General features: G+C 39.4%; 3 protein-coding genes and 1 non-coding gene across 9 annotated transcripts; 1 reads left to right on the forward strand and 3 right to left on the reverse strand.

The window, feature by feature from the left end:
* Positions 1–47: 47 nt before the first annotated feature.
* LOC148424071 (ras-related protein Rab-5B-like) lies at positions 48–8,259 on the reverse strand. Of its 5 annotated transcripts, none has more exons than XM_088415180.1 (7): positions 8,031–8,259; positions 6,681–6,770; positions 4,230–4,487; positions 4,001–4,152; positions 2,870–2,980; positions 1,499–1,592; positions 48–1,261 (listed from the first exon to the last, which is right to left on the reverse strand). In XM_088415180.1, the coding sequence occupies exons 3-7, from the start codon at positions 4,393–4,395 to the stop codon at positions 1,146–1,148; spliced, it is 639 nt and encodes a 212-aa protein (XP_088271306.1). In that variant the 5' UTR covers positions 4,396–4,487; positions 6,681–6,770; positions 8,031–8,259; the 3' UTR covers positions 48–1,145. The 5 variants fall into 5 exon arrangements, with proteins under 5 accessions (XP_088271306.1, XP_088271304.1, XP_088271302.1 ...); XM_088415178.1 differs by having other exon boundaries at positions 2,858–2,980; positions 4,230–4,482; positions 8,031–8,207; XM_088415176.1 differs by having other exon boundaries at positions 2,858–2,980; positions 8,031–8,203.
* A 165-nt stretch (positions 8,260–8,424) lies between these two features.
* LOC148424072 (tRNA wybutosine-synthesizing protein 4-like) lies at positions 8,425–20,445 on the forward strand. Of its 2 annotated transcripts, none has more exons than XM_088415197.1 (14): positions 8,425–8,560; positions 8,648–8,772; positions 11,787–11,868; positions 11,953–12,136; positions 12,196–12,352; positions 12,741–12,930; positions 13,618–13,725; positions 13,814–13,901; positions 13,987–14,205; positions 14,274–14,504; positions 14,581–14,678; positions 16,506–16,693; positions 17,921–18,056; positions 18,124–20,445. In XM_088415197.1, exons 1-14 carry the CDS (start codon positions 8,522–8,524, stop codon positions 18,328–18,330), a joined length of 2,052 nt encoding a protein of 683 aa, XP_088271323.1. In that variant the 5' UTR covers positions 8,425–8,521; the 3' UTR covers positions 18,331–20,445. The 2 variants fall into 2 exon arrangements, with proteins under 2 accessions (XP_088271323.1, XP_088271324.1); XM_088415198.1 differs by having other exon boundaries at positions 11,953–12,061.
* Positions 8,939–9,011, reverse strand: trnar-acg (transfer RNA arginine (anticodon ACG)). Its single transcript has one exon. It is a non-coding gene; the product is annotated as a tRNA-Arg (tRNA).
* LOC148424074 (gamma-crystallin S-like) lies at positions 19,612–24,392 on the reverse strand. The gene is made up of 3 exons (XM_088415199.1): positions 24,243–24,392; positions 22,097–22,339; positions 19,612–20,019 (listed from the first exon to the last, which is right to left on the reverse strand). The coding sequence occupies exons 1-3, from the start codon at positions 24,249–24,251 to the stop codon at positions 19,747–19,749; spliced, it is 525 nt and encodes a 174-aa protein (XP_088271325.1). The 5' UTR covers positions 24,252–24,392; the 3' UTR covers positions 19,612–19,746.
* Between the last annotated feature and the right edge of the window lie 49 nt (positions 24,393–24,441).

Here is a 24,441-nt window from a genome sequence, read left to right on the forward strand (position 1 = left end):
AATACAAATGGAACAAATCAGGAGTTCGAAATAATACATTTTCTGGCTACATTCAATAAATCTGGATTTATTTTTGTAGGTTTTCTTTCAAGAATCTCCCATTCCAGTTTTCATTAGAAGCCACACGTTTACAAATACCTCGGAAATGGTCATATATGAGGGGAATATAATAAGCTTTAAGCATCAGAAAAATAAAAGGGATAAAACATTCTCAAATGTTCTTTTTCAACATAAACCATAGACCTGGAGTGCTTTGATGCCAGTGAAAGACTCATTACATGCCATCAGAGCCTCTTACACGCCATGCTTAAAACTTTTCATTCAACCTTTGTATGGTAGGGAAAAAAAAAATCACAAAGACATTTTGCTGTCTGCAGCAGTAATGGTTAACTGTTCAATCCACATCTGATTCAGATTTGACATTTAAATTTTTCACATATAACCCATTCAAACACGTTATACACATTTTATCAATGTCATCAGTCGTGTTTGTGTAGGATTTTATTTTTTCACTAGTTTTTCACCTTCAACATCCCTAACACACATACACCTACTCAAAATCATTCAATAATAGATTCTTTCATGTCACTATTTCCTTGTTTTTCATTCCATCCTACAATGACAAAACTGAAAAGTCTTAACATCAGGATTCAGTAATGTGCTCTGCTACGCACATGTAATTGCATTTTTTTTTGTTAATGTCAGCATATGCATTGTGGCTCATGCCTTTATTGTTGCTATGGTGTGGGAGCAAATACATGTATTTTGCTTTGTACCGTAGGACATATAAGAAGTCTTGACATAAATATGAAAACATAACACACACACTTGAATTGTGTTAGTTTTCGAACCCAGAGGACCAAGACAGATGAAGCGTGTCAAGCACCTTGTATTTCACATCATATTGCTTCCTTTCTTTGCTTGTTAGCTTTGTACAAGTGTAGGTTGTCAAGCTGAAATGATAAAAGGCAGAATATACATAATTCGTGTCCTCCATTTTGTGGTTGCTTTCCCTTTTCTCAGCTGGCTTGATTGACAGATGAGGATGATAGTTCAAGGTGGTTGGCTGAGAGAGAAGGGGACTTTTGGGGGCGGGGATGTGTTGATGGAGTTCACATAGTTGTACATGAAGGGCCATGCCTGGTCTAGTTCCCGCCGCAACATGCTCTGGTGGAGTGGGCATCAGGGTCATGGAGGTTGACCCCTCGATGTCGTGCTGCGTGTGTTGGGTTTTGGGTGTCTGTTTTTGGCATCTTTTTGGCTGCAGAAGCACAAGTATTACCAGACATCCATCATAAGTATCGTAACAGCAAACGTATCCTGTGAAATGCTGTGGATGTATGAAATTTCCGCAATTTCGGACAGTAGTACTGTAATACAATATAATTACCTTCAATCAAGAGTAACAAGTGACATAAAATATTGTGCTGTGTGACATGTGTCTATTCAATTTTGTGGACTGCAGAGAAGTCGGGAGTTACAATGGTTATCAACTCACCAATGGCCAGGAAAAGCTCATTGACGTTCATGGCAGTCTTGGCCGAGGTTTCCATGAAGAGCAGGCTTGTGTCATCTGCGTATGTCTGTGCTTCCTTCGGCGGTGAAATGAAATATGTTAGCAAACGAGCATAAAGAAGATTAACAATTTGGAACTCAATCTGAACTGTTGGAGAGGGAATCTTTAGACTGTCTCACAATTCCATTCATCTCAGAATTTGGGCTATACGATTCGATCCAGAATGGATTTTCTATGTGAAATTATTTTTGATTCAAAATGGTTTTTTTTGACAATCTATAGTTGAGCTATGTGCTTTTTTCCACATAAACAACTTATGGACCACAAGCATGCAAGACAGAGCTGGTCTTGTTGTTTGATTAGGTATCCTAAGTATGTAACAGTATGTGTAACAGGAAGTGACTGGATAGACCATTTCCTATAATGACCGTATTTTTCTCCGTGTACAAGTCAAACTCACATATATTTTGACCCCTCCCCCCCCTTTTTTTTCTTCCAATTTGGGTGAATTTGGCAAAAAACGCAAGTATAAGTCCCCTGTCTTTATTGCTTACACATAACATGGCTGTTCAATTAAAACATATGGTGTGTATTATTAAAATTTCAGTACTTTTAGAAGCATTTCTTTCTTCTTTAGTTGGGGGTGGGGGGCAATGTATCCACGCATAGACACAAATGCTGAAAGTAATGTTACAACAATAGAACGATTCAAAGTTTCAATGCTTTCTTTTTTGAGACAGTTGAATGGGAATTTATCTAAAAGCCCTCAAAAGCCATCATCACTATCTGACACGCCAAATAGCTCCTCCCATTTAAATCCCGGACGTCCTCTTCTTCCTGCTCGTCATTTGTGCAAACATCCTTGTTACTCTTCCATGGGTAAGTCATCTTCGGAGCCCTTCAATTTGTTTGAGATGGAGGTCTTCAGATATGATTTGCTGAACATCTTACTTAGGACGTTCTTTGCCCAAGTGACGACTGTTGAGAGATGAGTGTGGAAGGCTGCCCTTCGCTGTTTCTCCCCACATGCCGAGATCCATGCCAGCGTGTTCAAGCCACGCGCAATGGATGAAGACAAGTAAAACCTTCTTTTCATGTAAGAATTGCAAGTCTATCGACAATTTTAAAATCTTGCCATGTGAACCAGACTTTATTAGATTACAATATATTAGATCGTTACTAAGTAATGATTTTCATGGTTTTCAAGAGACACCTATTGATCCAAATTTGTCGATGGATATTCATGCACAAAACATGAATTTCAATATGAGCTGTATCATCTTTAATATTTGGCCATTTGTTTTGTTTTTTCATGTGTTGGTGTGTGGTGGTGAGGCTTACTTCATACTCAACTAGTCTCTTCTCTGCCAGGTCTGCCTTGTTGCCTGCCAAAGCAATGACAATGTTGGGACTAGCCTGCCTTTGCAGCTCCTTCACCCAGGCCTTGGCCCTCTCAAAGGTTTCCTGTGCACATCAAAATATACAAAAACTCTCACACACAGACACACACAAAGGCAGTGGATCATGACACAGCACAAGACCCTTTTTAATGGAGGTGTATGGTCCTGTCCCCTTGATGACAGGATACACATTCTATTTTAACCCCTTTATTAATTACCTTCACAGCATAGCGATGCATTGTTTATGCTTCAGGCAGAAACAGTTGGAGCATTCCACAAATTAAATGTTAATATTCAAATTCAAGTTCAGTCGACAAGGTAAGAGACGAGCGTTTCAAAAATAGATGGGTTCGGAGGGGAAAAGGTTAGCAACTAGGCCCCATCATCGTATTGTGTTTAACGTACTGTTTAAGGTGAGTTTTTGTATGCTTCATCTTGATACACATTGACCACAACTATTTATAGGCTATTAGTAACAGCAATTGTACAGTGAAAATTAGTGTTAGCTTACCTTGTCATTATTGCTAGTTGTGACAGGGATCTTGCTGACAAGGTTTCCATATGCTGGTGAATCTACTATGAAAAGTGCAAGCATATCTTCTACATATCACATACTCTTCCACAAATCTTCTAACCTCTTGAGGTGGAAGTGGCATCCCCAAGTGAGAACTTCTGTTTTATCCCTACTTGCAATCCTCCGCATGTTTTCTTTTGGCTAAATGTGTATCCAACTCTTCAGGTGTCACGCACAAAGCGCACCTGACGAATACATACTTCTTGTCTCTATCTCTAACAAACTTTTAGTAATATATTACACTAGCTTGTTACAGCAAAAAGTAATGCATCACAGTAATTACATTACTTTTGTAATGCACATTACATTACTTTTGTAATGCATTACTCCCAAACACTGAATTTACTGTATGGGTTAGCCTAAATTACTTTCCTTGCATGATTCAGTCCGTATCCCTTGTGAATAGTGGAGGTTTCATTGTAGTTCATGGTGCTGGTCAACCAGTGATTGAAAATGAATTGTTTGACCACTAACTTTTCAGTATCTAAAGAATCAATGTGTGTTACAAACCGGCTTGGTGATGTCGAAAACCACAATGGCAGCCTGGGCTCCTCGGTAGTACATGGGCGCGAGACTGTGGTAACGCTCTTGTCCTGCTGTGTCCCAGATCTCGAACTTAACAGTGGTGTCATCTAAACACACTGACTGGGCCAGGAAAGCAGCTGTGGCATACAAATAGTTTTTTTTCTCCACATGTGAATGACAAACAGATTTCCATCATGTTTCCTGCAGCTCTCACCTCCTATGGTGGTCTCCTGAAACTCGTCAAACTGTCCCTTGACAAAGCGAAGCACCAGGCTGGATTTTCCCACCGCCATGTCTCCGAGCAGCACCAGCTTGAATTGGCAGATCTTAGTCTGTGGTAGCGCGCCATTTGAGCGGCCGCCACTTCCTCTGGAGCTCATAGCGACCCGTGTGAGGGTGCCGTCGTGGGAAGGTCGCTGGTCGCTCTGCCTGACCTGAGCGGTCGAGCCTCGCTGATGGTATCCCGACTGCTCTAAGTTGGAGTGAATTATATTGACTTAGATGAGTTTCAACTGTTTGGTGTTTTTGTTTAAAAAAAAAAAAAGAAGTATATATACTGTGGACCACCGCCATACCAAAATAATTCATTCCGGTGTTGGGATTATAAGGCGAAATTGGCATGTGTATGTATATTCATATGCTAGAATTGTTTTTGTTTTTTCATTTTTATGACAAAACCATTTTTTTATGCAAGTTTGTTCATGAGTTAAATGTGACAAACAAGCAAAAAAAAATCATAACAATGAATGAAACGCAAAATTTAAGAGATATTTTATTGAATGCAATGTTCAATGTTATTCATACCCTAGTCCAATGTCTTCATTAATAATCAAATACCATAGTTTTCGTTTTTTAAAACTACCCTCAGACCATTTCTGTATGTGTCAACCAGCATTCTGAATTCCTCCTGTAGAGTATTGGCCCATTGTTCACAGCCAAAGGCCTCAAGATGGGTCAAGATGGTGGGTTTCCCAGCCACCTTTCTCATCTTCAAGTTTCACCTCAATTTTTGATCGGATTCGTCAGGACTCTGACTTCACCATTTAAAGAAATTCACATACATTTCCTTGTCCATTTATTCCCTAACTTGGCAGTCTGTTTCAGATAATTGTCTTTTTGGACAATCCAGTTGTGGCTGAGCTGGAGTTTCTCAGCAGACTCCTTCAGGTTTCCGAGAAGGATTCCGATGTAATCCTCATTCCTTTATAATTTCCTCAACCTTGACAATGTTCCCTGTGCCACAAGAGGAGAAGCGTTCCCATAAAACTATATTTTCACTACCATGCCTGATAGGTAGGGGTGGATGGTGTTTTTTGACTCATAAGCGTCTGAGGGTTGATGTTAACCTCTCAGCATACCTTCTTGGCAAGTTTGAGTGACACCTTACAATTCTTGCCATGCCCACTGAGGACTGAGGTTTTTAAAAGTGTAGAACCTCCTGTGGTTGTTTATGAAGCTCTGAACCGTTGCCACAATGATATGAAACTGCCTGGAAATGGCCAAGTAACTCTTTCCCTTACGGTGGGCACACACAAGATTCTAACACAGGTCCTTCCGCAGCTCTTTCTTCTTGACCATGATGCTCAGAAGCAGAGTATGACTGGGAGACTGTTTTTTTTTTAATTTACACCAGTTTGGAAAAAAAAAAAAAATATATATATATATATTTTTTTTTTTTTTTAATTTGTTTTAAAATATGCTTTTATTCAGCTGGTGACATCTTGAAATAGCATATAGCATCAAAATGCACACATTTGGGGCATTTTTGTTGAGATATTGACAAAGTTATGAATAATTTTGAACATGAAATTTTTTGGAAATCTATCACTAATATCACATTGAAACTTAAGAATCGATTGAATAATGTATTGTTTTCATTCTTTGGTCACATACGACACAAAGAAATTAAGAAAAAAATAGTTCTGTCATCTACACTAAAAAAAATTAAAATTCACAAGGGTATGAATGATTTTGAGGACAAGCGTACATATCAAAAATGAGAAAAAATATAGTATAGTAAGTGCTACTTATATATAAAATAGGTGTATATAATTAAATAACATCATCAATAAAAATAGATAAAGGGAAATTTCCATTTTATTTACCTTTCCAGTGACATTACTTGAGCTACTTACGGCCATATTCCCGAGCGAGGGTAGCCTAGCCTAGCCTTCTTCGTATTTCTTGATTATCTCCAGGTTCATTTCCATACTAATCAACTCCTTACTTCTCCCTTTGACATAGACTAGAGAAGCTGGCATAGAACATGCAGTAGTAAAGAAACAAAAATGACTTGACTACCTCTATAATTGTTTAGATCAGACATATCCAAAATTTAGTCTGGAGGGCTTAATGTGGACCCTGGTCATTTTATACTGGCCTCCTGCTTCTGTCATAAAACTAATAACTTCTTGCCTGTAGGTAGCTCTGTTGGCCTGTAGCCTGAAGATTGTTCAGGATGACCTAATGTGACCGCCAATGGGTCATGAGTTAAAATACATGCTAAATGCAATTTCACCTTCACCCACAAGAGGACAGCAGCACTCTGCCCAGCACCATGCTTGTGTTCAATTTGTCTGCTGATTGCAACGTTTCTAGCTCTTGAAAATTGAACATAACTCTAGAGTTGATTTCACACAGTCATATGAAGGAGTGTCTCAATTACCTTAAACACACATTAGGGTGCGGAGATCGAGCATCGAGGAACTACCACAGGCTATCTTAAATCGAGGGATGTCTGAAGTATCTTCTGCGTCTTTGATATATACAGATGAGAATGGACATGTAGGACCTGGACCGCCAGACTTCATAATATATACTTTAATTCATGTTGATTGCACTTTGAATATGATTATTTCACTATGAATTTACAGGCTGAGTGTCTGTTCTATTTGCGACACTATTTTATACCATAGCAAGTTGATAACAGTGGAACACGGTTCCACTTAACATACATCTTTAATGCAGGACTATGTGGTCTGCCATTTACAATGAATCTTAAAAAAACCTATTTTTTTATTTTATTTGGATCATAACCACTTCTGAATAAGATGACTATTGTATTTAAAATGTAAAAGTTCATTACCATTTACTTTCAACAATATTCCACATTTCAAATTAATCCTGCACAAGTGGGTTTTTGTGTGTGTGTGTGTGTGTGTGTGTGTTTTTAAATATATATTCAATTAAAATGTTTAGAGGCCATTTCATTGCCAGTGGAAATATTCCATGTTTGAAGGTGAAAAACATTACTTATTTTCCTGTTTTCAAATCTTAAAGTTAGGGAACATTCAATTGTCACTCATGACATGTTTCAAACAAACCCAAAGACATGTTTAGAAATATTGAAATTTATATAGCAAAGTTTAAATAAGGAGGATAGATTGATTTGCTAAAATTTATTTAATGAGCTTCCATGTAAAATATAATAATCCCTCCACATTTTTATCTCACACAAATCTGACCATTTTACAAATGGTAAACTTGATAAAATAAAAAATTAAAAAAATGGACACCAACTCTGTATTGTTCTTAAATGTACTCAAAAATGCTTTTTGGGCAGAGCTATATTGTTGGCCACAAATCGGCATGACACATTTGCAACGCAAATCTCTCATTTTGCATAACTGTGGGGGTGACATTTAACTATGAATTGTTTTAATAACCTGACATTCCACACAATACAACCAGATTAACGATGCGGTTTGTTCCGTTTTACCGAACAATGCTGAGCACATATTATCGCAGCCTTGTCACAGAACAATAAGCTCTGAAGGCCAGCATTTTATTCGCTTCCTTGTTTTGTTTTGTTTTTTTCCCGGATGACGCGATTTGATGTTATCGTTTGTTTGGTTATTAGCATGACATCGCTGTCCACTTGAGCTTGGACGTCAGAAAAAAAGGCTAAAATCCTATTAAAGTGCTCAAATATCCGGTAGTAATTTCATAACCTAAAACGTATTTCTTGTTTAAATCTTACTACCCTGACTATGAGAGTAGGCCCAAAGACACTTACCTAAACAGTGTTCCTTCCCCTGACAGTTGAGTTCAATGTAGCAACATCAGCTGGATCAAGCCAAACGCTTCCTGTTGGGGAAAACGCGCATGCGCACTGCCTATCTGCCGCATTGTCAAGCAAGCCTATACAGCATGACGAAATGATGCATTTAAACAAAAAGTCGAACAAACAAAAAAATGAATTATCAGGAAGCAAAACCTTTTTTAGAGCAAAAACGTAATTGTGGTGGGGGCAAATGTAACGACTACATGCTCAAGTGGTGTAAAATTATTAATGACCAGCCTATTTTCTCTGCGGTGGTTACCCTTCGAGGCGTTCTCCGGGCCGCCTGGGGGCGCTGGAGAGCACCAATGGGTTCAAAAGCGTTTCCGAGTGAGTGAGCGATGATTAAAAAGTGAATTTTTGAGTCACACATACAGTGTATGGAGAAATTACACAACACACAATCATGTATCTGTCGTTATATTTAAAACTAACCGACTGAAGAAATGACTAACAGAAAGAAGCAGAAGGGTTCGGATACCGCGGTGAGGTTCTTTACGCGGCATTTACACTTAATGTACAGTATTTGAGTGAGGGATGAGATGCCTCCAAATTTTCTTGATCTTCTCCAGATTCAAGGGACCAATGACAGCAGCGTGGTGAGTAAGGTGTCTGCTGCGGCTCGGGGATACTTCAACGACTGCTTCCTGCAACACTTCGTGTGCAAAGTAGTGAGAAGATCTCCACTTATCAACAGGTCATATATACAAAGCGTCTCTTCTTGTCAGACAACACATCCATGTTTGTCACAGCCAGCCTAACAAATTAATGTGTGCTGACTCCTGACCGGTGGGACGTGATCTCGCGTCACATGATTGGAATAATACGCGAAGCTTGCCCAATCGTGAAAAAAAAAGCGTGATCGAGCTAGCCAGGAGTCGAACCTAGAATCTTCTGATCCGTAGTCAGACGCGTTATCCATTGCGCCACTAGCCCTACGTTGTTGTGGGGTTGAATACGCCCACATGTACAACTCAGCAGCAGATCTGGTATGTTTTTAGGTCAAGTTTTAAAATGTAATTACTGCTTTATTCTTTCAGTTCACGGTTCTACAATATCAAAAGGTAGTGACATTTTTATTTATTTTTTTATGAATTTGAAGGCATTGCTAAAGTTTTGGCTGATATTAGAAATGTTGTTATTGGATAAAATGGTGACAAAATGGTTGCCATTTTTGCTTTTCGTTTATGGGCGGCTGCAGGTGGATCATTCAAATTTGGCTTTAATTTCATGAATAAAAAAATGAATGAAATGAATAATGAATAATAATGAATAATGAATAAAATGAATAAAAGTCATTTTCTCCCTGCCCAGTTTAAATTGATGTTTGACCTACCCATCAATCATCGTGAATGAGTTAACCACTTAACGTATGTATTGCCAGCCCAGTAAAAATGGATCATTGATGGTAGTGTTGGTGAATGAGTTAAAAATACATTTTAATACTATTACTTTATTAAGCGGTTATCTTAACTTAACTTAAAAAAATGTTTTGTGGGTCCCTGTTCTTTTTTTTTCTGTTGGAGACAGTCAGCATGGCTCCTTGGGTATTAAAGTTCACTGACTATAGTTCTATGTAATTTCTGATTGAATTATTGAACTATATATTTTTCTGTATATAACATAGTTTTGTTTTTTGTTTTTTTACCCCAATCGGGCATTTCTGTGTATTAATACACACTTTATAATAATGAGTATATTAATGTAAACATTTGATAAAAGGCCTAAAATTTGCAAAAAGAAATAAAATTATGATTTCGAGCTTTCAGCGTATTGATAAAAAGAAAATGGAGGAGAAACATTTTAGATACAGAATCAGGTTTTGCAAATAAACAATGTGAGGACCGGATACCGCAACACACATTTTTATGCGGTAAATGCTAACAGTTGTCCCAGAGTTCTTCCCGACTAGCAAATCATGAAAGCTCAATCCACAATATATCCACGATCACCTTTGTTGACAGCTGGCTGAGTAGCTTGAGGCAGTGAGACGCTCTCATGATGTAATCACCTAGTATCCCATCTGAAGACTCTCAATATAATAACAAATGCCAATCATAACTCACACATTCATTTAGCTCATTTTCACTAAATATGCTTATGAAATTCTGAACATTTAGATCGAAAGCCCACTTAAAGGGACACTGTGTAAGATTTAGACCGTTTTTCATCAAAAAGGAATAAATTAAATGATTATAAATGTCCAAAACTTGCAAATAAATATGTTTTTAATGACCAACAGTATGTTTTAAATATAACGGTGGGTCTAGTTATCATTAAATTATATCACATGCCGGGGTGGCACTTTTCCAGAGGTTGCCATGTTTGTTATAACTACAGACAATGGTAAACGGTGCACCTGCAGCACCTCCTGCGGTCCGTAGCGAAAAACGGTGTAAATCTTACACAGTGTCCCTTCAAAGTCACATCGTGTAATAGTTACTCTGTTTTTCATTGAAAATGAATACATGAAATTATTATACATTTAAAAAACTTACAAATAAATGTGTTCATAACGACTAACGACGGGTGGCATTCCTCTGGAGGTCGCCATGTCTGTTATAGCGAGTTTTTATTGCTGCATTTATCGTAATGCCCCTAAAGCTCCCACAGGCGCATGCGAAAAATTACGCCTACAGTATTCCCTTTAAATGGAGTATGTGTAATTTTCCCTTTAAACACTCCTCCTCCTGCTGTCCGTAGCTATAACAGACATTCTGGGGCCCGCCAAATGGAGCTCATGGAGCTCCAAGAAGTTGCTTGATTCTCTTATGCATTGGACTGGCTCTGGTTGTGTGCGGGGCTTCCAGGCTTGTTTCCCTCATTTAATTTTCCAAAAATTATTTGTTCACTACAAATAATACTCTATATGTTTCTTCATTTATGTGCCTGTGACATGAAATGACTAGTCGGTAAAAAAAATACAAATTACTGTGTATAACCTGTTGGCTGCTTGCTAGCGTCACATGACCAAACTCAGTAAACTGGTAAGCTGTGATCATTTTTTACCTGAGCCCTGAGGAACCGTGATGTCATATCTAGTCAACAGCAAGTGACCAAATGACCACTCCTAGAGACCATTAAACAGGGGTTGATTTGGCTGCTTAATCCATACTCCACAATTGCAATTGTAGAGTGCTGGAGAACCCAAGAACCCTTTTCTTCTAACAAAATATCATTAGAAACTGACCCTGTGGGTTCTCAAGGGATGTGAGAATTGTTTTGACATGACTTCATCTTTAAGAAATGTTGGGAAACAAGACTGACCATATTTGTTACAACTGCACTACTTTCATGAGATCCAGTGCAATAAATTCTGCCTCGACAAAGAAACTAATGTTAACTGTGTGGTTAAATCAGTGTAGGGATTAATAATGATTATTCTTGTTGTAAATACGTTGCATGATTGACTATTTAGGAAAATCAAATGACATAATTATTACCTCCTATAAAGTGTTGTTAACTGGCTTCCTCTTTGACAATACAATGTTAGTTCCCCAACAAACCTTCTGTTTTTAATTTTTAATTTTTTCTGAAATGTGATGTTTTTAAACATAGATGGCTTTCGCCCCATGTCAGTGATATACCCTATAAGATATGTTGAACACTGTATAGCACCATTTTTATAAAACGGGTCAACAGTAAAATGATTATTAACATGTTTGCCACACACGCTAACACTAAGACAATTTTTTGTTATATACTATGTAGGGGCTACTATGTGCGCTGGCGAGCAGTGGAACATTGCGTGCGGTCCTTCCTGCGGGTCACACAGCACTGTTCCAAGAGACAAGCAAGTGAACTGTTACTTAAATCAAATTGTTTTATACCCATACATAATAACTACTTTATTTACTTACTTTATTTCTGTTGACAGATTCTGTCTCTGGGTGCGGGGTTTGACTCGCTGTATTTCCGTCTGTACGGAGACGCAGCCCTGAGCAAGGCTGTCGTGTTTGAAGTAGATTTCCCAGATGTGACCCGGCGTAAGGCGGCTCTAATACAGTCCAGTGTGTCTTTGTCGGAAATGTTGGACTCCCAGCATGTACTTTCTTTGACAGGTAAAATACCCTAAACATTAGACATGTTTTGCTACATAGCTGATCCTATGTGTCTGTAGGGCCGGTGTACGTGTCTAGCAGTCACTACTACCTGCTAGGACTGGATGTGCGACAAGATTCTCTTGTAGAAGAAGCTCTGATAAAGGCGGGACTGGACCCGACTGCCCCTACTCTGATCCTTTCTGAAGTGGTGCTCACCTACATGGAAACACAATGGTGAAGATCATAGATTGTGCCTGTTGATTTGGGGGATTCTATCCCAGAACTAGGAACTTTTATTTTTACTGCATTTACAACTAAAGTTCCATAAAATTTGTGGTGCTTTTGGTTCCTGGAACTCTAATGTTCCAGTCAACATAATGGTGAGCTACATGATTGTGGACAACAAGAACTACTACTCTTCTTTTGGCCCTGATACAATACCCTGGAATTTTGAAAAGGTCCTATAACCAAAATGTACTAAATCTGTTTGGACACCAGGAACTACTGTCTAAATTTTGACCTGGAGTTATTTATCCGGGCCAAAAAGAAAATCCAAACCAGCGTGCTGTACTTTTAAATAGTACAGTTGTTGCAATTACTCTTCATCACTGTGTTTCTCCAGGTCAGATGACATAATTCGTTGGGCAGCAGGGCTCTTCCCCCAGTCTCTCTTTGTGATGTATGAGCAGATCCATCCCCAAGATCCATTTGGTCGCATCATGAAGGAACATTTCCTAAAGCTGAATTCCACCCTGCATGCGCTCCAACAATATCCCACCACGAACGCACAAAGGCAGAGATTCCTTGACAAGGCTGGTATTTGCAGAATTACTGGAGTATAATTACCGTATTTCTCCGAATAACTGTTTCAACTCTTTTATTAATGCAAATGCAGATTGGGGGAGGCATCTATTTAGACTTTGTTTTGTGACTTATTAAACAACAATACTGCTATATAGTGCCTAAAAAAATGTTAAAAAAAATATTCAGTTTTCTCACTATTAATCAGCTCTATGCTCTATGCATCCCCAGTTGGAATACATAGTGCATGTTATTGCAAAGAAAATTTTGAACTTGACTTGCCCTTCAAAGTTTTAAGTCAAATGAATGTGGAGTTAAAACAATAAAAACAGTTGTTTTGAGAAAGATAAACATAACTTAGTCTGTAGCAAAGCTAATCACCACAAAATGCTCCGGCTCAACAAAAGATAGGTATTTATACTGCGCCACAAAACGATTAACAACACAGTTTTTGTTAGGTGCTGCTGCTTTGGTAATAAAATAATTCAAATGGAAATTCAGTTCTGAAGTAAATGTCTTATGTTCATAGAGCTACAGCAATAGTTGTTCCTGTTTTTGTCCTAAATGGTTGAGGTGCACTAATTAGTTTCTGTGGTCAAAGGCACAGCCACTATTTGGGGAAATATGGTATTTCAAACTATTTACATGAATTGATTCAATGATCAATCATGTGTTATTGCGTTTTATGTTGTATTCAGGGATGGGAGCAGTGTGTCTGTTTGGATATAAATGAGTTCTTCTTGAGGTTAACTCCTGATGAGGAAAGAAGCCGAGTGGAACATTTGGAGCCTTTTGATGAGTATGAGGTAAAAAAAAAAAAAAAAGGTGGGGGGGTATAGACTAATACTAGTCATATAAGAGTTTTGACCAATGGACTTTGCTTGTATTTGTAAGGAGTGGCACCAGAAATGTTCGCACTACTTCATCCTCACAGCATGTCGAGGTTCTCTCACTAAGCAATCTCTGCTTGGCGATCCTACAGGTCTTACTTGCTTTCATTTAAATCCTCTTATCGACTATTTATTTTAAATAAGTGACTAAATTAATGTTTTTGTTTCATCCTCCAGTGCCACTCCAGTGCCCATCTTGGAGCCCCACGAGCCTGATTGTGAAACCAGAGCCAGCTTGTGTAGAGGGTTTTGGGATGGCATCCACCTTGTTGGATGGAAGACACATCCTGCTTACTGGCGGCTCCTGCAGAACCGGCCGAGGAGCGCCGTCTCGAGTCCTGCGCCAAGGCCTTGAAGGCTGGAGATTGTTTCATATCAAACGCTCAGCCCAATCAAGTCAGTTAATCTGAAGTTTTGTTTCCCTAAGTTTCAGAAGAGAGACCAAAACAATTGTTTTCCCCCAGGTGCTCGCCTTTACCACAGTGTTACTTCTATTTCTGGGGGAGTTGCTGTGATATACGGAGGACGCTCCTCACCCGTCAACCCGATCAGAGGCCTCCTCAAAGTTACCCTCTGTCTTGAAGGTTCACCTGATCCTCAGGATGTAGTTGAACTCCATGAAGAGCAGATGACGTGTACAGGTGCTCATCCACCACTTAGATGGAGGCACTCTGCCACTCTGGTTTGTCACAAAGGTAAACCCTGAGAAATATTTATGCATCCTCTTCTAAGCGATACCAGCAACAGTCTTTATTTTTTGTTTTTATATAGGAAAAGACTTCCTCTTTGTTTTCGGTGGAAAAAATGAGTCTGAAGCCGTTTTGGGTGATGGCTATTTCCTGGATCTCGATCAGCAACGCTGGACCGAGGTTTGGATTGCTTTCTATATGCCATTAAACATTCTTGTCTTTTAGATTTGCCACACCACACTGCTACACGTGATTGCATAGTGTGTGGTGAATCAACATTTTAGGGCTAAACATCTAAGGTTTAGTTTGTCCTGTTCCACATAAACAAAGACCTTGGTAGCAATGTTTAGTTGGTCTCATACCTACACCATGATTGTATGGCATGGCAAGTTTGACATGCTCTGGTGTGGTCACCTGACAAATCATTTTAAATTGATATGCAGACATTTTTAATGAGAATAGCCTTATCAAACTCTTTCCGTTGGCTTATCGTATTTACAGTCCCTTGCCAAAATGTTGGCTGCGTCTACAGTATAACTTTTTGACACTTTGACCACATTTCAAGTCTCAAATGTAATAATAGAAAGTTGGCCATTTTTGTGAGCAATCACCATCACATGGGACACAATTGTGAAGTGGAATGGAATTCAAACAATATTTTATATTTTTAGACAAAAAAATGAAAAGAAAGCTATGCAAATATATTGGCCCCATGTGAGTTAATATTTTGTAGAACCGTATTTCGCGGCAATTACAGCTGCAAGTCTTTTTGGTTATGTTGGTAAGTTTTACACGTCTTGTAACACAAATATTTGCTATTGCTCTTTACAAAATTGCTGTAGTTCCTTAAAGTTTGATGGAGATTGTTTTTTCACAGCAATGTTTAGATCTTTCCACAGGTCCTCTATCAGTTTGTCGTCTCTCCATTAACTTGGCATTTCCAACACCTTTATATAGTTAGTTTTGAAGCATCCCCTCAACCCAGTCTCAAATCTTTAGCAGACGGCATCATATTTTTTTGTCAGAATCACCCTGTATTTGACTCCATCTATCTTTCCATCAACAATAATATTTTCCTAGTCCGTGCTAAAGAATAGCAGTCCCCGACCATGATGCAGCCACCACCACCACCATCTTTGACAATGCAGAAGGTTCACACAGGGTGATGTGCAGTGTTACACTTACGCCAACCATAATATGTTTCACATCCAGACCTAAAACTTCAATTTCGGTCTCATTTGACGAGAGCGCCTTACTCCACATGGCTTGTGTGTGTCGCATGTGGCTTCTGGCGAACTTCAAATGGGCCTTTTTATGGCTTTCTTTCAGAGGTGTCTTTCATCTTGCCATTCTTCCATAAAGGCCAGATTTATGCTGAATGCTACTAATCCTATGTCCTATGGCCAGATTGCCTCACCTTAGCCGTGGACCTCCACAGTTCTGAAAGTGTAGTGGGATGGCCAGCTCTTGGTAGGTTTAGTGGTTTGACACTCTCTCCATGTTGATACTGTTGCTCGCACAGTGCTCTGGGAGATGTTTAAAAGTTGTGATGCAATCAAGTATTTCTTTAACCAATTCTGAGACCAAGTGCGGGCGCATTTACAGTATACTGTACTGAGATGACACACAAGTGCACTCTGGTTGTCATTTATGTCAATATTGAATCATTCAGAAATTGTCAGGGAACTTTTGGTATCATTTGGCTGCACTGACGAAACGGGGCCAATATTTTTCCACATCCTACTATTCAGGTTTTTATATGTCAAAAAAAATATATATCATTTGAATTCTGTTCCACTTAAAAATCTTGTCCCACATGTTGTTGATTCCTCAAATATTTAGACATGAGATTTTATACTCAAGACTTTTTCTTTATATTTGAAGCTCAAAATGTGGTAAAATATGGCCAATGCTTTTGCCAGGTACTGTAAACCCGTATTTTACCAACTTTAAAAACACTTTTGCATATTTTCAATATGCAATGCATCTTTTTTTTTATTTAAATAGTTGGTAGTAGACGGGACTGCGCCGGAGGCCCGCCACTCCCATTCAGCATGTTCCTACCGGGAAGGGCTGGTGCTGTTTGGAGGACATGGAAGAAGGGGAGTGCCGCTGGGGGACGTGGTGGTGATGAGGCCAAATGAGAGAGGTTTCTGCTGGGAGACAATAGATATTGAGCCCCCTCCTTGTCCCAGGTGGGTTCCTCATGTATTGCAAAATAAGTATTCAGCATAACATTTTGTTGTTTGGTGAGTACCTCTTTTGTTTGAACGATGAACCTTCATCTCAACATACAAGAGAATTCTGTGTAGCGAGAATGAGACGACCTTGACAAATAAGTTAGTTTAACACTAATGTGTGTATCATTGTCTCGTCTTTGACTTCCTCCATAGCCTTAATAAAGTTTTCTTTCACTTGTTTCCACACACTCCCTTACAGCAGACGGTTCTGTTTAAGACTTGAGTCTTTGGAGCTTGAAATATGAAGAAACCCAATAAGACAATCTGTTTTCCAGACTATTTTACTGATCTTGCCAAAATCCCCCCCCCCCAAAGAAAAAAAAAAAATCACAATTACATATGTGATTTGACATGCCAGTTGAAGCAAAGCTTATTAACATATTGAATATTAATACAAACACAAATGTTCAAAATCACAGTTATCGCTGATTAATGAAAAAAGCTTAGAAAAGGGCATCCTGCTCATTTCTGACCCAAAATATTTTGCAAACACATTAAATCGATTACCAAAAAAAATCAACCAGAAAAAGTGTGAAAGGTGCATGCAGTCGCAAATGCTGATTCTAATGTTGCAACAATAAAACGATTTGAAGTTTCAATGCTTTATTTTTTACACAGCTAAATTTGAATTAATCTGAAAGCCCTCAAAGTCATCATCCCTATCTGACATGCCACAAATAGCGCTTCCCATTTAAATCCTGGATGTCCCCGCCTTCCATTTGCGAAAACATGCTCGTTACTATTCCACAGGTAGTCTCTTTGGACCTGTCCAATTTATTTGAAATGGAGGTCTTCGGAGATGATTTGCTGAAAATATGATTTAAACAGAAAAACAACACCTATTTTTATCCTTCTCCGGAAGCAGCATTTTTGCCAGTATAGCACCTTAGGGATAAGTTTGGAAATGTCCAAACCCCAAGAAACTATGGGGGGGAGTTATGGTTGGTATATCTACTCTTAGGCATTGTGATGTCATTTTCAGTCCACATCATGTGGCAAACATGGCTAACCCCACAAAATGAATAAAAGTGTGTGGACTTTGCTGATTAATTCATATTCCACAAACACAAGATTAATCAGAATATGGCCTTTAGACTAGTAGGGGTGCATAGAACATATCAATGTCAAGAATTTTTATGAATTGCCATTCCTAAACATTGAACTGACTGTACTGTACTTTAGATATTCACATGGTGCCCATGTGATTGGTGATCTCCTGATTGTGGTGGGAGGAGTTTGGTTGCATTCAGATGGCGTGCCGGGAGTGGTCGTGATCAACCTTTCCACGCGCTGCAGCGTCGACTTCAGTTTGGACACGGTTTGTTCAAAGTGCCTTAAGATTGATTTCACTTGGTCAAGAAACTCACTGGCATGTCCTGCTTTAGATGTCAGTGCCGTGGCCTCTGATGTTGCACTCGTTCTGCTCTGAACTGGTGGGCCATAAAGAAGCACAGCTGATCCTGATTGGCGGAGGAGGAAACTGTTTCTCTTTTGGGACGCATTTCAACCCCCGGCTCGTCAGGGTGGACCTCCGCCCAGCACTGACAGGAACTGAACTGACTTTAAGGTGCTCCGATTTGACCGAGAGATAGTTTGTCATCTCGCTGTAATGATTGCAAAAATACACAGACAAAAAATCGGAGACATCTCATTCTGCTTCCAGGCTGGCGTTTATTTTGTCAAACCCAGTTCCTAACTTGCTAGTACTGTACCAGCCTTGAGTCATAGGCTCATCATCAAACCAGGTTTCCATTAATGGTTTTGAGCTTCGGTTACGGTTTTAATACGGTTTTAAATAAGAGTTAGGTTTTTGTGTTAAGGTTTTAAAAACAGTTTTAAGTTTCAAAGTAGGATTCAAAACACAGCTAAGGTTTCAAAGACAGGTTTCAAATTGTTTGGATTGAAGTTTTGATTTGAGCTTCACACTACATTTTACATAAGAGTTAAGGTTTCAAGCCAGGGTTAAGGTTTCAAAGCAGTTTTAGACTGAAACCGAAAGATCAAAACCTGGGGTAGTGTTTCACAGGCGAATTTTAATACTGCTCTAAACCAGTTTCAAATTAGGGTTTCAAGCCAAGTTGTTTTCATAGTAGGGTTTTAAATTCTGGTTTTAAGTTGATTTCAAGCCAAAGTTCCAAGTTAGCATTTTAAATTGGGGTATCAAGCAAAGGTTAAGGTTAACAGTGATGATTTTAGACTTTGACAAAGAAGTATGGTTTCAAGTTATCATTTCAAATTGTAGTTTGAAGCCATGGTTCATATTTCAAGACAGACTTAAGTTAAGTATGCTTTATACAGTAATTGGATTGTCAAGCAAAGATTTGGTCATGAGCCAGGGTTAAGGTTTCTAGTTAAATAAATGTTTCAAGCCAAGCTTGAAGCCAAGGTTTGGGTGTAAAAGAAGGGTTTCCATAATTGCCATAATTGCTGGTTGTAGGGAAAGTTTCAAGACTCCTTTGGCTTTTGAATTAGGGATTCAAATTAAGTGTAAAGCCAATGCTAGAGTTTAAAAGCAGCGTTGACTGTTGACATTTAACAAATGGGTTAAGTTCTCAAGTTGGATTTTTAAGCACCATCAACCCCATCAAGTCATCTACGTGAAAGTCAACAATGTGAAGCACTACTCTAACCATAGAATTTTCTGTACCAACTTGCATAGAGATTAGACCAGGAGTGGCCAAGCTAGGTATTCGAGAGCCATAATTGAACCTGTTTTTGCTGTTTACACTCGATGAACAGTCCTGATTTAAATGATCAACACATCAAGTTTTACAGAAGCCTTATAACGACCCTACATTCACTTTGCATAGGCACGTAAACCAAACTTTGGAATGTTTGCAAAACTATACAGACAAACTTCAAAATTTGAGACATTTTTCTCAGTTTTCTGAACAGGCTTTTATTTTGTTGACCTCAGTTCAAATCTTCATTTCCTGTCATGGATCATTGCGTAGCATCGAGTTGATTGAGTGCGGTGGGGGAGGGATGGATGGCGTTAAGAGAGCAACTCATTCAGTGAAACGCCTGAAGGATTGTACCGCAGCACTGGCCGCGCCCCAGTCACCGGGCTTGCGGTACTCGCCCTTCTCCAGGAAGTACTGGCGGCCGCGGTAGTTGGGGTGCTCGTAGAACACCCACCAGCCGTCGAAGACCTTGCACGAGTTCACCTCCCTCCAGCGGAACTTCTCCAGGAGCGAGGGGCAGTCCTCCGTGGCCTCGAAAGCTTTGCCCCCAAAGTCGGCCTTCTCGTACAGCTGCATCTTGTAGACTCCCCCGCTGGTCTGGAAAGACAGAAGCAAAGGGCATAGTCATGGAAAGGACAATGCAAAACTAGGATCAGACATCATTGGGGAAGGCCTAGGTTAGCCAGAGTTACATAATCAATCGTATATGGCCTTGTGAGAGAAGATTGATTAGTGTGACGACTGGTAGTGACCCTGAATGTAGCTTCAGGCCTTGGGTTTGCTGGACAAATGTATTCACAATCTGTACTTAAATGGAGGTGCAGTTATTTTTTTCAAAATGTTATGTATTACTGTAATGCATTACATTTGATTCAAAATGTAATGTATTACTGTAACGTGTTACTTTTTACTGTAACGCTGTAATGTAATGTAATGTAATGTATTACACACAAGAAATAGTAATATTGTACTTGTTACAAATGAAAGCAAAGTAATGCATTACAATGCATTTTTAGCCTGAAAGTGGTGTGTGTGCGTGTCCCTTAATTCGCCAAAACACCGCAAGATCGGAGGAGAAATGTCCGAGGTAAGACGTTTACTTGCTGATCTACTACAGCTGAGATGAAAGAGCAGGTTGAATATGGACAATATACATTATACACAAGATGGACATACTTGCTGATCTACTACAGCTGAGATGAAAGAGCAGGTTGAATATGGACAATATACATTATATACAAGATGGACATACGACCATTACTTTCAGTTCGTCAGGGATAAAGACAAGAAAAATGTAATCGTTAGGTGCACTTTGTGCACGACTTCTATAAAGCTGTCAACTTCGTGAAATAGGACCAGTAATTTGTCAAACCATTTAGAGCGGGGACATAGTAACGTAAATTTAGCGAAAAGAAAACATGCGGAGGATTGCGCTCTCTCGCTGAGGAATGACACTTCGACATCAAGAGGTTAGAAGATTTGTTAGGAGATATGCTGGCGCTTTTCACAGTGGATTTACCAGAATTTTGAAACCTCGTCAGCAAGATCCCTGTCGCAAGTAACAATAATGACAAGGTAAGCTAACACTAATTTTCACTGTACATTTACTTCAGTAAAGTTAGAGTTCTGGTCAATGTGTATCAAAATGAAGCATACAAAACTCATGTTAGCCAGTACGTTAAACACCTTAACAATGATGTAGGTTAGCTGCTAATGTTAGCCCCACCGAAACATGTCTATAACCTAGCCAACTGATCTTGAATTTGAATATTAACATTGAAATGTGGAAATGCACTAACAATTTTTGCCTACAGCACAAACAATGCATCACTGTGCTGTGAAAACACAAAAAAAGGTTTGCACACAATACAGATGAAATGATTTGTGTTGGTTTTGGGCTTAAGCCAACCTTTCACTGGATGTGCGATGAGCGCAATGAGCCACATTTAGAATAGCTAATTAATTTTTCCAGTTATGGTGGTGAGAGTAATATAAAAGTAATGCAATAGTAATGTAATGCATTACATTTCAAATACAGTTATATTGTAATGTAACTACAATAATTACTTTGAAATGACGGTAATAAGTGATAGAAAATGCATTACAGTTTTGAAGTAACTTGCCCAACGCTGGTTATAATTGTTCAACTCTTATACTTTAGTAGATGTCATAAAGTACAAACTCTAATGTATTTTTGCTGCTGTTAGACATAAAGGGGTCACCATAGCAGTCGCTTACAATATTTGCCTGCCATAAATGTTGCGCAGTATGCTCTGCCTGCAACGCAACCCGTGTTTTTTATTCAGGCTTGGGATTGGTTGAGTAGTTTGGGACACTGCCTGAGAATGGCAGCCACTGCATAAACGGCTGTCATGTTTACAACTTCACAAAAGTGTACCAAATTAGAAAAGTGCAAATGGATTTTTTTTTGTCAAATAAGTCCTTGCTTTAAATTGCGAAAATCCATGAGTAATAAACCCCTCCCTAAAAAATTATATTTTCCTAGTGTTGTGTAAAGATTGTAAACAATCACATAAAGCTCCTCCATCTATTTCAACAAAGTTCCTTTGCATCAATACACCACGTGACAGTCCTCAACACACTTCAACGTAGTTTGACAACAAATCGGCACCATAGCAAGACACACAGTAATAGTGAAAAGTTGCTAACTCACAAAGTGGATCATCTTGCAGGAGCTGAGACGGTCGTTGAGGCCCATCCAGCGCTGGTATTCCGGGTACTCGCCTCGGGTCAGGACGTATTGATAGCCCAAGTAGTTGGGTCGCTCGTACACCACCCAGGCGCCGCCCTCCACACGGATGGAGTTGCAACGACTCAAGTAGGTGTGGAAGTCAGAGCAGTCACTGTCACACTCATAGCGGCGACCCTGGAAGTTCTTGTCCTCGTAGAAGACGATCTGTGGAATGGGACGATATTACATTTTTCCAACAGTAAAATGAGAAACCGGCTTTAAAGGAGTGTTCTTTGCATTTCCCATGTTGAAACATTTTCTAAAAATTACCCCGTGGTACGGTATTAGCAGAACTGAACCACTACACTGTCAACAGAATTCTCTGTCTTAGCTGGCTCAAGGTAAGAGGCGATAGGCTGCACCCTGGATTGGGCGCTAATCAACAGTGATGGATTCAGAGGGAAACACCCAGAGGTGGGCACTTCTGGGATGCGTTTCCACTGCAAGGCGGTCACCCTTTCAAGTAACCAATGAATGCATTGCATGCAATGCAAATTAGCATTCTTTTTCTGATTGGCTCTTAGCCAGGAAATGGAAGATAGAAGTCCTTTAATTGTCTAATTATATTTCTTTTTTAGTCAATCCAACTTCAGCAATACCGTGGGCCCTGGGTTTATGAGATTAATCATTTCCTCCGTTGGGATTGTAACGCAAATTTGCCGTATGGAGGGCAATCCAAACCTATGTTAAATAGCTAATGCACATAAAACCCCAGGTAAAAACATAAAAATTGACAATACATATTAAAAATTGGTTTCAAATTAGTATAGTAAGTGCTGTGTATACATAATATACAAGTATACAATTGAATAACATCATGAATAAAAAAATAAAGGATTTATTTACCTTTGAGTGAGTGACAAGCTTATTATGGCCATATTTCCTAGTGAGGATAGCCTAGGCTAGGCTAACTTAGCCTTCTTTGTATTTTTTTATTATCTCCAGTTTCGTTTCCATAAAAATCATCTTCTTACTTCTCTCTTTAACATCACTAGCAATCTTGGGACCCATGGCTAACCCATTCAAGTTTGAATTAAGCAGTGAAATGCACAATAAATACGTTACTTAAACACTCGAGACAATATCCAGTCTTTAGCATACCACTATTTTGACCGTGACACTGACCAACAGCAGACCATTGTAGTGACGTAAGCTGTGATGCATGTATGAGCGCAGACACATCCAAAATGGCGGTCAAGCATACACACTGACTGCCATGTTGGAAATGTCTTAAGCCGAAAGAAATGGTGTAAAGAGGGGACAAAAATAACGTCTCGGTCAACTTCGTAAGGTGAAAAAAATGCAAGGCAGGGATGTCGTAGATAGGGTGTCCACTGTACTTTGTTTTAATTGTAGTGTATGTGACAGTTGAAATTTAGACAAATGTTAATGAAACCGTCTTCCACAGTTGTAGGGCAGGCAGTTACGTATAAAACATAACCGGCAGCTACCATTAGAGTGTCATGTAAAGCATGATAATAACATCAAGTGGACAGAAGTACTAAATGCCTTCTCGTCCCCTGCATTCTTTCAGATGTGGTATAATAACACTATGGTGTGCTATAGCCTAGGGTTTAACCCCTTTGCTGGCTTTCTGTTTGTGTTACACTTATATTTCTGTGTTGTGTTTCAATTGCAGTGTAACTGTAGAACCACATACATGGTGCTAATTTTAAGTGTAAGCACTAAAACAGAAAGAAGAATTAGTAAGAGTGCAGACAGAAGTAGACCAGCCCCTGACGAATGACGGACCAGAAAAGAAAAAAAAAAGTCAAATGTCGCCCTCTAGTGGTGGCGGAAGGTTGGGTAAAAATACACAGACGCACCAACAATTACAGTTTCGTCTGGCTTGACAAAAATAACGGACAGATGACGACGAAAAGAGGGCGGGGCGCTGACGAATGTCGGCCCAACAAAAAAAATGCAAGTCGCCCACCTCTGGAAACACCAGTAACACTCTATTTGCCCGTCCAGTTAAAAATTACGTTCAAGACGTCTTCATTCCTGGGGCCCAGCCAGGAAACGACATAAAAGGCCAAGGGTTTCATGTAGTTTTGCCTTAACTCACCCTGCCCATCTTGGATAGAATGTCGCGGCGCAGCCTCTGCACTGTGAAGGTGTCGGCGGTGGTCGGTGTTTGCCCTGAGGTTTCGATGTTGCACTGAGACCTCGAGTGCTCTCTTTTATAGGCCTGCCTCGCCACGTTGGCGAACGCCAACAGTGGGAGGCAAACAGTGTAACAATCGCTTTGTCATGAAAATGAGATC

This window comes from Hippichthys cyanospilos, chromosome 5 (assembly GCF_059441005.1).
Source record: "Hippichthys cyanospilos isolate Australia breed blue-spotted pipefish chromosome 5, RoL_Hcya_1.0, whole genome shotgun sequence".
In the NCBI taxonomy this organism is placed as follows: Eukaryota; Metazoa; Chordata; class Actinopteri; order Syngnathiformes; family Syngnathidae; genus Hippichthys; species Hippichthys cyanospilos.